The 13,709-nt window shown below is 40.9% G+C and overlaps 1 protein-coding gene across 3 annotated transcripts in view; it reads left to right on the forward strand.

Annotated features, from left to right (window-relative positions):
* Positions 1–9,891, forward strand: part of rab27b (RAB27B, member RAS oncogene family) — a 31,773-nt gene extending 21,882 nt beyond the window's left edge. For all 3 annotated transcript variants that reach the window (XM_034601659.1, XM_034601663.1, XM_034601662.1), the window contains exons 2-6: positions 6,005–6,178; positions 7,357–7,445; positions 8,065–8,168; positions 8,255–8,378; positions 9,183–9,891. In XM_034601659.1, coding sequence (XP_034457550.1) covers positions 6,026–6,178; positions 7,357–7,445; positions 8,065–8,168; positions 8,255–8,378; positions 9,183–9,369 — 657 coding nt within the window. In that variant the 5' untranslated portion in view covers positions 6,005–6,025 and the 3' untranslated portion in view covers positions 9,370–9,891. The remainder of the gene's footprint in view (positions 1–6,004; positions 6,179–7,356; positions 7,446–8,064; positions 8,169–8,254; positions 8,379–9,182) is intronic.
* The last annotated feature ends 3,818 nt before the right edge of the window (positions 9,892–13,709 follow it).

Consider the following 13,709-nt stretch of genomic DNA (forward strand, 5'->3'; position numbering starts at 1 on the left):
CTGCGATAGAGAGAAATAAAATGGTTTTATTTCATATTAAGATCAGAAAATATACATTTAAGTTGTTTCCTCCACCTGGTTTGTTTGTTTTTCAGCAGGATTACGCAAAAACTGCTTTTTTAACATTGCCACCTATTTCCCAGGGAATAATTATAATCGACCTTGTTGAAAATAATTTAGGGGACTGATATTTATGAGTGTGTGTTGGTGCAGCTTCTCTTTACTTTCTTTAAGGAGTCTTTCTCTTTAAAGGGGTGTCTGTGATTTCCAGCCGCTGTTTGGTAACAACCAGAGATACAAACCTGTAACTACAACACCAATGTGGAGCTGAGATCATGTGGATTAGTAGAGAATCGACCCTTTATATGTCTTCAACAGTTTTAGAACTAAGTCCGGATGAAGATGATGGATTTGAGGCAGGTTATTTAAAGGGGATGTTGGGTCTGAGCCCGACTGAGTGTCACTAGTTCGTCTTGTTTGCTTGAACCCTCGGTAGAAGACTGTTTATATTTCTGACCTGTGTTTATCAGGCTGCTAAACCAACACGAGGAGCCAGTTATTCCAGAACAGGAAGTCTTGTTTTCTTGCAGTCAGCATTCTGACGATGGGAGGTTGGTCTTTTACACCACAAATAGGCAGATATGGAGAAATGTCATGTTTCATATCTGATGCTTCAGGTGTGAACGCAGAGTTTTCATTTCTCGGTGACAGAGATTAATCTCCCGCCTCAAAAGTTGCAGTTACACCAGTTTAAATATTCATGTTTTCACTCAAGATGATTATACAGCAGCGACATGTTGTACGAGCTTGTAGTATTAATTAAAACGAGCAGTATTCGTATTAATATTTAATAATTGGATCACATATGAATGAGTCTGAGAGTCGCGATGCCTGTTGTTATCTCTCATGTGAAGGATAAGAGAGGAGGAAGAGTGAAACACTGCAGCTTCCTGAGAGATGATCAGATACACACACACACACACACACACGCACACATGCACACGCACACACACACATGCACACGCACACACACACACACACACACACACGCACACATGCACACGCACACCAGTCATTTCTTCTCTGTGCTGAAGGACTAGATTGTTGTCGACTCCTCCGATTGTCTCCCCTCCTGTTTATTCCCTCTCTCTCTCTCTCCTGTTGTGTGTGATTGCTCATACATTTTTAATGCCTCTTTGTGCTTTTATGGTTTTGTTCTTGCTCGGTGTGTTGAGATTCAGGCCCCAGGGGAAACCTGTCCTCCACAACCTGTACGTGACGAAGCCTCTTCTTTTACTGTACGGCGCTGACGCTTCTGTCGGGAACGCACCCGGTCGCTGAGTAACTGTGTGAACATAGTTGAGATAAACTCGGTGACATTGAACAGTGCTGCGATTAAATATGAGTAGAATTCACCCACGCATCATAGTGGATATATAATTGTTTTATTAAGCTGAACAAAACCTTTAAGACAATAGTTACCAAACCTTCATGAATGTAGGATTTATTTTTCAGCTATTAAACTGCATTAGATTTTGCTAGGTTTACCTCATTATACAGTTTGTTTCTAGTCAATATTCTGCTGTAGTATGTGAATAACATTTAGATAATGCACCTTATTAATTTGCAATAGCTAAGTTGTTAGCAAACAGTTGCCTACTTGCACATCCATCTTGGATGAAGCGACATTTGCACATCTGGCCACCTAATGAATGAAAGTCACATACTCACTCTCTTTTAGCTCTGTGTTTCTGGTCTTTAGGGTAAAATCTGCCTCTTCAGCATTAAAGTACTCTTTAATCTACCTATTATTCCAATGTGGGTTCTAGAGGGTGTCTTCTGGCTGGAAACATCTGCTGCAGCCATAAAAGCAGCAGTTAGAATCAATTAGTGAAGATGTTGTTGGCTGAACAGAGAAAGAAATAAGCTGAAAATCACCAAAAAGTTCCATAAAGACAATTTAGCCCTGGTAATGTTTTGTTTTCACATTTCTATATGTGGTATGGTGTTGATTTTTAAGATTAATCCCAAATTATAAACCTACTGGTTGATTAAATATTGGTATAAATGAACCTATATTAATATATATATATATAAATCCATTTCTCCTCCACCACCTCTCACATATGAGCAGACATTTTGAAACAGTAATATCCTCGACAGTTTGGTCCCATGCTTCTATTCATTGTAAGGACGAGTGTGTGTCGTGTTGCATCAGCTGACCGGGCTGCCGGTTCACCCTCAGGGGATCATGACTGACACTGATCACGCTACAGACATTGCTGACGACAGATCAATAAGCTCCAGTCCTCCCCCTCGTCTCACCCCCGACCTCACACCCCCGCAGGGCTTCATTAAAACCACCACAGTTCGATGCTAAATGTGAGAGGGAGGAGAAATAAGAAACCTGCAATGAAGTGACAAATACACGAAACCTTACGTGAACAGTTTTCTGGATCCAGACCATTTTAAAGCTGTTTTATATTTGCATTTTCCTTTTTGGTTTTAAATTATTAATCCCTCCCAGCGAGAATGTATTTATTTAATGAAATACATCTGAAAAGTCTGGTTTGTTTTAACGTACAGTTTGAATATAACCATAAATACACTGTGACATGTTGTTTACCACGATGCATTGCGGTGGTTTCCCACACACCAGCATGGAGCAGCATTAGCTCCTTCATTTGCAAACTGTGATTTATGTAAAATGGAGAAGTGAATGTTTTAACAGCCGCTGCTTAAAGGACAAAACGACTTCAGCTGCTTTATTGCACTTTCTACACCACGGAGCAGTTTATCTCCAGGGAGCGTTAGAGGAGACGACACGATTTTACCTAAATCAAAGGGTTTATCTTTTCGGCCACTTTTAGGACGTCTTAAATTCAGTTTGTTTGTTGAAGTCAGTTTCTATAGAAGTCTTTAAGAAAGTGACTCTACTTCTCACTTTATAACGTCAGTAAACATTTTCCTAAGGAGTTTTTGTCTCAATCTCTAGTTTCAAGTCTTCTCCAATACAGCTGATGTTCATTTAGTAAATTATGATCCATTTAGACCATAATGCTCTGTACTGGGGGCGTGGATACTGTGTGATTGACAGCTAGTACTGTCCAATGGGTGTAGGTGGATGTGCCGTGTCCTCGAGCTCTCAGTCAGGCTCCCCCCCCAGCGCCTCCAAGATGGCGCTGAACAAATTGTGGCTTCAGAACGCCAACCCACAAACCAATGGGTGACGTCAGGCTGGGTTTACTCGTGGTTTGCTTCAGCATCATCAACATGCCTCTACCGAGTGGATCTTAATATCTAGTATGTTAGCATGTGCAAAAGGAAAATCAAGGAATATTAAATTTCAATTAGCATAGAGCTAGAGCTAGTGTGAAATGCTAACAAATAAGTCGTAAGCGGCCGTGAAGCCCTGACATCACCTCAGGGTTTGTCTTTGATCCAAAGGCCTCAGAAAATCAATGTAATCTCTCACTAAACATTTCATCGCTTCGTTGTGCTCCGGGGTTTTTTACAACAATCCATGTTCCAGGATAAATGAATATCTGTGGCGGCGCTCGCCGTGAGACGCTGAAGACTTAGTGACTTTAACAAAATCAAACAGTGGTTTATTTGTCCGTGCACGAAAAACTACAGTTCCCCCGTGAAAATGTTCCAGCGGAGCAGCGGTGGAGTGAAGTCATTGTAACTTGGGCTCATTATGTCCAGTTGTGTCCTCGTGTGTTGTCTCGCCAACATTTTCTCCATAATCTGTAGCTGTGTGATCACAATCCTACACATTCTGTCCTGTTTCGGTTGAGTAATAATAATAATCACGTTAAAAAGCGTTTTACCAAGAGGACAACTAAAACAGGCAACACCCAAAATAAGACAATTTCATTTAAAAAATCTAATACAGCAAATGATATGGTATGAAATCTAAAATCTAAGATCTATGGCCACTTAACTCGCACTTGGTCTCGTTCTATTAAGCTGGTGATGTAACGCTAGGAGAGATATGAGACTTATGAGACCAGTGATTTTAACCAAATAATGATATTCATCTTTTTTATTGTCCCTATGACACCTTAGAGTAAAGCCGCAGTATGATTCCCTGGCTGTGATTCCAGTGAATGGTTTTTACTGTCGATGGAGCCAAGTCAAAGTTATGAACAACGGCAAAAATTAACTTTAATGTGATTTAACTTTTATGTGCCGGAGCGTCTACAGCTGCTCTTTCAAGTCTCGATTACTGCAAACAGCTGGTATTTATACAAACCTGAGTTTTAGCTGCTGATTGAATATAAGTATATATACACACTGTAGCTCAGAGGTCAGTGTTCCTCTGGGTCTCACTGTACCGCCTCAGATACACTGAGGTCATTGTGAGGAGATCAGAGCTGCTGCTTGATCACTGTCCACGTTGCCAGAAAGCCCAGTGTTCTACGTGCTTCCTCTCAGCTGAGTGAGTTAGAGTCTCATGATCGCCGCTCTAAATATACCACATTTAGCCATGAGGCAAACAGACGACAGCATCTCACTGGATAATTTGAGAATTTCACATGGAAGCAACATTCCTCTTATTTATAGAAGCCGTCAACACCTTTTGGTTTTGAGGCTGACGGCCTCACAGAGCCGCTGGTGTGGCCGCTGACTGGTGGTCTTCACCTAAACAGCTAAAGACTATGAGTCATCGACATCCATGTTTACTTAGAAGCAGCTTTTATCCTTTTAATTGTTACGTCTTCTTGTGCGTTGGTCGCCGGCAGCTGTTGATCAGCCGCGGATGAACGTACGACCCTGTGTGGTCGATACAAGCAGAACGGGGGGAATCAAACCCCCCATGTTCCTCCTGTGGGGTTTCCCAACGTGACATATGTGCCATTCTCGTTTTAGTTTGAAAACTTCGGCTGCGTTTTAGTCTGGATGAGCAGATTTTTTAAAATTATGACATAGACACAACCTCTTATTGGTCACGACGTAGCCTTCACTGATTCGTCAGGCTCTTGTCACATGACCCCCCCGTCATGAAGAAAACAATCAGCCTCAGCTGCCAGTGAAGAACACGACATGGAGAATCAGTTACGAGTGTTACTGACCCTGTTGTCTTTGCTAACTGCTGCTGTTCAGTTAAACTCTGTATTTTACAGAGATGCATTGTTTACATGTGGAGGAGACGAGCTGTCGTTCAAGCGAGCGAGTCGTCATGAGGTGTGTTTCTACGTGTTAGTGTGAAACTGAGTTCACAGAAAGTTCACAAGAAATCCACCAGTGCAGCTGCAACTGTCACTAAACTGTGATCATCACCTCGAGAGTCATGTGGAGACAAAGACTCTTTGTTTTCAATTTCAAAACTCATGTTTCTTTCAATAATTATTGCTAAATTACAGCTTTTCTAACTTTTCAGTAGAAGTTGTGGAGTAAAAACGTATAAATTGTTGTCAGGCAAAGTAACATTAAATGTAAATTGTACCGAAGAACTTAAAGAATAATGTGTTTTGGTATTTTTCCAACACTGGATTTTTGTCATGTGATTTAACTTTTACAACAAAGACAAATTAGGTTTCTGTTGTGAATAATGGAATCGTTTATATGCTGCTACATTTTTTATAAGCTGTATTTCTACACTGCAGACACACACACACACACACACACACACACACACACACACACACACACACACACACACACACACACACACACAGAGTTACTACTTTCCCAGACAGTCATGCTCTGGTCAGGACGACCCTGTGATCCCCCAGCCAATAATTCACTAATTCACCAGTGGGTAAAAACTCACATGGATACACACACACACACACACACACACACACACACACACACACACACACACACACACACACACACACACACACACACACACACACACACCCTGTGTCTCTACATCAGCCTGTTAAACTTCAGACAGTTTCTTCTTCTTCTTCTTCATCACACTCGTTGCTCCTGGAGTCCGACACTGTGACTTTCTGTGTGTTAACCTTCATCTCTCTGTGTTTTCCCGCAGGTTGATATCGTGGTCATCACTATGACTGATGGGGATTATGACTACCTGATAAAACTCCTTGCCCTGGGGGACTCCGGCGTGGGGAAGACCACCTTCTTGTACCGATACACAGACAACAAGTTCAACCCCAAGTTCATCACCACAGTCGGCATCGACTTCAGGGAAAAGAGAGTGGTGAGTTCTCATCGGTGTAAAAACATATAAGCTTCATCTCACCTGGTTGCCACAGTTACCGTGGTCCAGGACCTTTTTTGGTCTTAATTTTTTTTAAAGAACCAGCAGTGAGTCAGGTTAGATCTGCTGCAGTGAGACAAGGTGAGGCAGGTTTATTTCTAAAGCACGTTTCATACACAGAAGTAGATTCACGGTGCTGAGCAGGGACATTAAACAACAACACAGAGACTAAATTAAAAGAAAACCATTAAAATCTGTTTCAAACACATTTCAATCCAATTAAAAGAGAATTAAAAAGAGTAGAATTAAATAGTTTAGAAGTTTAAATAGGTAAAAGAAATACAAAGGATAGAAAGAGATAGAACTCGGACTCGGTGTCAGTGTCCATCAAAACTAAAGAAATGAAAAACCAGCCCGGTTGACTCAGGTTGGATTAAAGACCCCGAGACGCAGCGACACACTTCACCTGCTGCCTGATTCTGGATGAAATACCTCGAAAACCAGCTGTGACCTTAACACGCACACAAAGGGGACGTGAGGTGTAATGATCGATCCTATGAGTCATCCAGAGCTGTTAAAGCTGTGTTTTCTCAGATGTGTGAAGGCAGTGCGGCACCGAGGTGACTAAACCAAGCCCGACTCGCTCTCTGGCTCAGATTCACACATATCACACAGGAGGATCTGAATATATTCTTTCCCGATAAGATTCCAGCAAGAAACTTAAGTGTTTCCTCCAGGTTTCAGTGACAGAATCCGTCCTGAGAGTAAAATCCCCTCAAGACAGGTTGTCAAAGACAAGTACTCCTTTGTTTCTCTGCAGTGAAAAGAAATAAATCATAGCTGCTTTAAGACCTGCACTGAAATCAGGACATAAATGTCTGAGTCAGTGTCTCTGGACATTTTCTTGATCTTTTCCTGCAGCCTCCTAATAAAATGTCAGAGTGAGTCCATGTGAGAATGAAGCAGGACAATGTCTTGACTTTATTCTGGACGTTGCTCCCCGTGAGCCTATTTAATTGAGTTGTGTCGTGCTGAGATACCTGTGATATCTTTTCCTCCCTATTAGAGTAAACTAAATACTAGAAAGAACTCTGAAAGTATAGGTTTATATGCAAAGTGTAAAGATTTTACAAGCGTCATCATCACAGATTATCATGTTGTTGTTTCTGTGTCCTCAGGTGTACACGGCGTCCAACCCCAATGGGACGAACACAGGGAAGACCTTCAAGGTTCACCTCCAGCTCTGGGACACGGCGGGACAGGAGAGGTGGGCGGCTCCACACAGCGGGACCGGGACTTATCAGATAGATAACGACTTGGTCTTTATATTAATTTATCGATATCTCACCCATGATATCTTGGACTGAAAGTTTTAGTTAGAAATAACAGAACAGCACGATTGTGTGTCTGTGTGAGTGTGAGTGTGAGTGTGAGTGTGTGTGTGTGTGTGTGTGTGTGTGGTCTTAAACTGGAATCGACCTTTATCTGTTTCTAAAGGCCCGATGACTCACCACAGGATGATGTGGCATTAGTTGAATAATTCTAATTTCATTTCTTCAGCGAGTCCAACGTTCTTCGAGCTGCGTTTGAATCTCGCTGCTGGAAACGATGCAGACGAGACTCAGAGGAAAACAGAAACGTTTTGGGAGGAAAAACATTTAAAGATGCTTCGATATTAGAGGAGATGTAGAGATTGATAATTATTTTTGTGGGTTTGTCATTAAGAGCAACGTCTTCCTCTTACATGTAAATCACCTAAACATTAAAGCATCCCTACAGCGCTGCCCAGTGGTCATTAGAGGAACTACACCTTGTCCTAACCTCTCACAGCCCGATGAGCTTTTGTGTTTTCTATCTGTTCTGAACCCGGTTTATTCCTGTTCCAGGTTCCGCAGCCTGACGACGGCGTTCTTCAGAGACGCCATGGGGTTCCTGCTGATGTTCGACCTCACCAGCCAGCAGAGTTTCCTCAACGTCCGAAACTGGATGAGTACGTTTGTGTTTTAAAGAGTTCCCTTGTCACACCTGTCAGACATTTAGGTCAGTTTTATATTTATTTATCTCATTCATTTCCAGGTCAGTTACAGGCCAACGCCTACTGTGAGAACCCAGATATCGTGCTGGTGGGGAACAAGGCCGACCTCGCCGACCAGCGGGAGGTTCAGGAGAAACAGGCCAAAGAGCTGGCCGACAAATACGGGTACGTTTGTTTTTCATGCACATTACTTTGCACGTGCATTTGTATATACTGTGAAGCTGTTGTCATACAGACACACAAACGCACAATAGAGTACACTGAGATATAACGCAACATTACAGACACAGCGCATGGCTGCTCTTGGCAGCTTTTAAACAAATGACTTCCTGGTTAGATGTAAAACTGTTTCCTGGTTCCTCTCCAGAGCTCAGTCTCATGTTGCCTGGCAACAGAACTCAGTTCAGGGATGTATGTACACTATAAACATTAGAAACTTATTAACCTGTTATTAACCTCAGATTATACATTTAAAAATTTAGTCTTATTTACACATTTATAAATCTATGTAGTTCAAACATTTTTTTAAATGTGTTGAAAGAAGAAAACCAAATAATTGTTCGCCTTTGCCACCAGTTTTCATTTTAATATGATATTTGTTGTTTGTCAAGTAGTTATAATAATTCAATTAAATTTATAATTTATCAAAACCTTAAGTATTGTCAGACTTTGCCATTTATAATAATATGAAATGGAGAAAAATTTGAAAAAGTATCTCCAGGCACTTTACATAGAAAGGTTGAGAACTTACTGTGTAAAGTCCAATGTAATACATTGAATCATTACTATTTTTACTATTATTACTTGAGTTTTTACTCTGAAACCCAGATACATATTCTGCAAGTTCCTCCAAAGTTACTTTAAACTTTCTCTTCAACCTGTGAACTTTGGTTAATAATCCTTGTTCCTGGTTTTGCACACTGTTATGATCCTTTTGAATAAAATACCTTGTGTTCTTGACCCTCCCAGGATCCCGTACTTTGAGACGAGCGCGGCCACGGGGGCGGAGGTGGACAAGGCGGTGATCACGCTGCTGGACCTGGTCATGAAGAGGATGGAGCAGTGCGTCGACAAACCGCCCGCCGAGCCCGCCAACGGTAACGGGGCCACGAAGCTCAGCGAGGCAGCGCCCAACGAGAAGAAATGTGCGTGTTAGGTCAAGAGGCGTTCGAGGAAACGACCTGTCGGCGCTCGTCCATCGTCCTCGTCACGTTCCCTCCATCGTTTACTTTCCTCCGTCATGTTTGATTGCATGTTTCTTTGTCGTCTCTCTAAAACTAACCTTTAACCTTCTTCTTCTTCTTCTTCTTCTCTTCCCCTGTGAACTGTCGTCTCTCTGACAACAAAGCAACCCGACGCTGGGATGAAATTAAAACAGTCTAATCACTGTCACACACATAATGTGCCTCGTTTGAAACAAGCAGCCGGAGAACTGAGCTCTGTACGTTCCCACCTTCACGGTTCACACGTGGTTTAAACGATTCAAATGAGTTCAAACGGTCAAAACTTTAGTTTTTCCACTTGAATCTGGTTCATAGAGAGTTTCCTCTGGGACCAGGCTGAACACCTGAGTGACCGATTCTTAGTTTTTCCCCGTTCGCACTGTGTTCGATGCTGTACCCGTATTTCCAGAAATAAGCTGAAGTGTGTCTCTTAGCTTCTATAGATATGTTTCGGCTAAAATAGCTAATCCACAATTAGCTGTCCAGATTATATTTATCTGATATTCACGTGACACAGAGACAAAGCAGAGGGAAGCTTTTGTAACCAAAGAAGTTTAGTTACAAAAGTTTAGCGAACAAAACTTGAGTAAACACGACACACACTCCTTTGCTGTTTTGGTTTGTTCGTAAGGAACTGACAGACGATTCTTTAGAAATAGTTTTTATTCATGTTTCTACATGTTGACGCAGCTATTTCTCCATTAGACGTCCATGATGTGTTGTGGCTGAAAACAGATTTGCAGATTGTTGAAACTTATATTTTTGGATGGATATAGGTACAGCATGGTTCATGTGGAATTCTGGGAAAAACCCTGCGTCGTATTTTATCAGCAGAGCATCACCGGCCAGGATTCACGTATTGTTCCGAACGGATCTACTGCCTCTTAAAGCGTCATTCCTCTGTGGAGCGACAGAATTCAGCCATCTTGTTTTCTCTGTGGCTCCATCGTCACCAGACCTACGAACATTTAACTGAAAACAAACCTGCAGCACAGTCTGAACGATTTAACGTTATTTTACAGACAGGAAAACATTTGAGGTAATTATAGCTTCAGAGATAAAAGTTAAATAACAGTTGATAATCATATATAATAAACTTCAGATCTTCAGAGCAGCTGAACTTTCACCTCTTTTTCACGGATAATCACACACAGTGAAATTAGGCTTTAAGGCCCCACACATGACCAAGGTTTTTAGAACATGACAAAACATAGAATATTAATTCAGTTGTCATATTTCACACTTTGTTCTTTTTCGTCGTCTTTTTCACGTCCATCGAGAGCAAATTATCTCAACTGAAGCCGTCACGTTATCCCCAAAAATACAAATTTGTTAACAAGACATGTCTTAAAGAACTCCGGAAGAAATTTCTTCGCTCTGAACTGAACTTTTTTTTGGGCTCAACACTTGAAGTTCTGACTTTTCGTCGTCGTATTTTGTCGTGCGGCTCCATCTTGTTTCTTGTTTAGTTGAACAACGAACCATTTAACAGTCGGTGTGTAGAAACTTCTTGATGCCTGAGCTCAGTGGAAATCGTTCGTCTTTAAGTAGCTAAATAGATGAAAATTTACCGAATTTAAATGTCAAAAAATCCGCTTTGGTTCCGAGATGATTTCTTTTGTTTCAAGTGCGACTCGACGATTTTCCTCACGTCAAGTGAAACCTTGATCTGCCTTACTTCATGAACAATCTTGAGCCAAGTTGAGTCGCACCGGAAACAACGGAAATCTTCTGTTCTCATTGTTGCTTTTCCACCTTTTTCGTTCTTTAACTTGTCGTCGTCTCACAGCTGGAAAACACTCAAATCACTGCTGGTTGGTTTTTTCCACGTGAAAAACCAGAATCTGCCAAACGGGTGAACGCTAACGTTTATAATGTTTGGTTAATTAACGGCACGGTCGTCACTTCATCGTTACGTATGTTTAATCTGTGCCAAACGAAAACGGGAAACGCCACAGAGGAGAAATTAGTTCATGACGAACCTCGTTCTGCTTTTCACTCCGAGTAAAAAATCTGCCTTTCGGTTAAAACGTCTGTTTTTCCGTGTGTTGTTTTTATTTTTTATTTTAAAGCCAAACAGAGTCATTTTGCCAACAGCTGATCTCGGTGCCATACACAACACTAATAAGTTTATACGTGTTCAGACAGTGTCTCAGTCTCCACCAGTCATTTAGCAGCATTATAACAATAATGTTCTCAGAAATGATCGTGTCTCTGTGGGTTTGTTGTACAGTTTCATAATTTATGTTATCATGATGTACAGGTTATGTTTTTTTTTTCTATAGTCTATGCATTTCTAAACATTTAACAGAGCACGTTTTGTTTTGTCTCAGTTTTCATTCACTAAGTAATTTGAGTTTATTTAAGACCTGGAACGTTGTTAAAGCTACAAAACAATTGGTCTGAAGGTTCCACTTTCCTCACCGGTTGATAACGGTCGGCGGTTCGATGCCGGGCAGGTGGAGTACAGCCAGATTCTATTTTCAGAAAACATCTGCCCCCTGCTGGCGTGATGAGACAGAACCAGACAGTTTAAAAAAAAATTATAAAACCAAGACGATGAGCTGCAGGAGGTTAAAGCTGCGAGTTCACTCTGAGTTTAACCTTAAAAAAATACAAACTCCATCCGTCATTCATAGAAAAATACTTTAAATAGGTTTTAAAAGTGTCAATTTCATTTTATTTCATTTTCACGTTTGTAAATTGTTGAAAAAAATCTTCTTTTCTTTGTAAAATGAACAGTTAATAAGGAGGTAATAAAACACGTGTCCTTAAGAAACATTTTAAATTACGCAACAGCTCAGATCGAATAAAGCAACTCGGCACAAACAACTCGAGCATCGACAGAATCTCTGAATTTATGGAAATGATCGGCTTTGATTTTCAGATTTAAAAAACGTCACAGTTCAAATTCTCCAAATGAAAAAGCTTTTCCAAACCGACGCCTTTTCGATCGTGACAATCGTCTGAACCAAGTCATCAGCTTCTATCTGATGCGTCTGATGCTCGTCACCTTTTATTTAAATCACGTTGTCTCTTCTGCAGCATCGAGTGTCTTTCACGTTTTTTCTCGAAGCGTCTCGTTCATCAACCTCATTTTTGAATTCACTTGGAAAGTTTACACAGTCTGAAGAGTCATGTCGTGCCTGTTAGTAACTGATCCTCTGTTACGTCTGTGAGCTACTGAATATTTTAATGCGTTATTGATTATAGATTACAAACCAGAGGAGAGCAGAAGTCCGGATGTTGTTTCTGTGCCCGATATATCAAGACAACTAATTAATCCAAGTACCTCTAAGAGCTTTTATTTTTGGAAATTCTCTGTGTGTGAATTCTCTCTGATGCCTGCGGTTTGTACACGTTTGTTCCGTTGTCACCGTGCGTATTGATGCCTGTGTGTGTTTGTTGGGTTTGTTGCACCGTCAGCATGTTCGACACCATGAGAAAGGAATGACCTGTGATGTGTTTCGTGTTTCTGATGTCTGAGCTGCAAATAAATCTCTGTGGTTGTTTTTACCCTTTTGGTTGTTTTTTTTTCTCCACGATGAAGTGATTTGATGTGATGCGGATGGAGGCCACCATGTTGGGGGGGGGGGGATTAAAATAGAAGCGTTTTCATTTTCACAAGCTGCAGTATCACAGCAACGCAAACAAACACTGTACTGAGCATTTAACTCTTTAGAAAACATAGAATTAATCATGAAATGTTCATTGTTCGAGATAATCACCATTTTGAGCACAACTCCTGTGCACACGATGCATTTCATCGTTGGAATAATCGGACGATGTAATTTTGTCGAAGGCACAATAACGTAAAAAAATAAGGGATCATATCTTTAGTCAAAGACACTTGTGAGTGACTCAAATTCCAAACTTCTTAGTTTTAACGTGGTGATAACGTCTAGATGAGTAAAAGCAAAACTGTGAGAAAAACATTTTACGCTGAAACACTTTCGACGAGATACCGGTTACCTGTTACCTCTGGTTTCCACGGCAACGGCATTGTGAGATTTGACAGCTGATTAAAGACGAATTCGTACGATAACAACTTTTGAATCTGACGTGTTTGTTATTCACTTCAACACTTGACTGTTTGTGTCTGATCACAACCAGTTCAACACTAGATTCTAATAATACTTCCTTTCCAGTCCAAGTGACAAGTGATGAAAAGTTGAAGAAATTCCCTTTGGGAGGTCACTTTGACTTTAACCTGTTATCATCAAAATAAAATCTGGTTATTCATTAGTCCAAGTGAATGTTTGTGCCAAATGTG

This window comes from Hippoglossus hippoglossus, chromosome 12 (genome assembly GCF_009819705.1).
Source record: "Hippoglossus hippoglossus isolate fHipHip1 chromosome 12, fHipHip1.pri, whole genome shotgun sequence".
NCBI classification, from domain to species: Eukaryota; Metazoa; Chordata; class Actinopteri; order Pleuronectiformes; family Pleuronectidae; genus Hippoglossus; species Hippoglossus hippoglossus.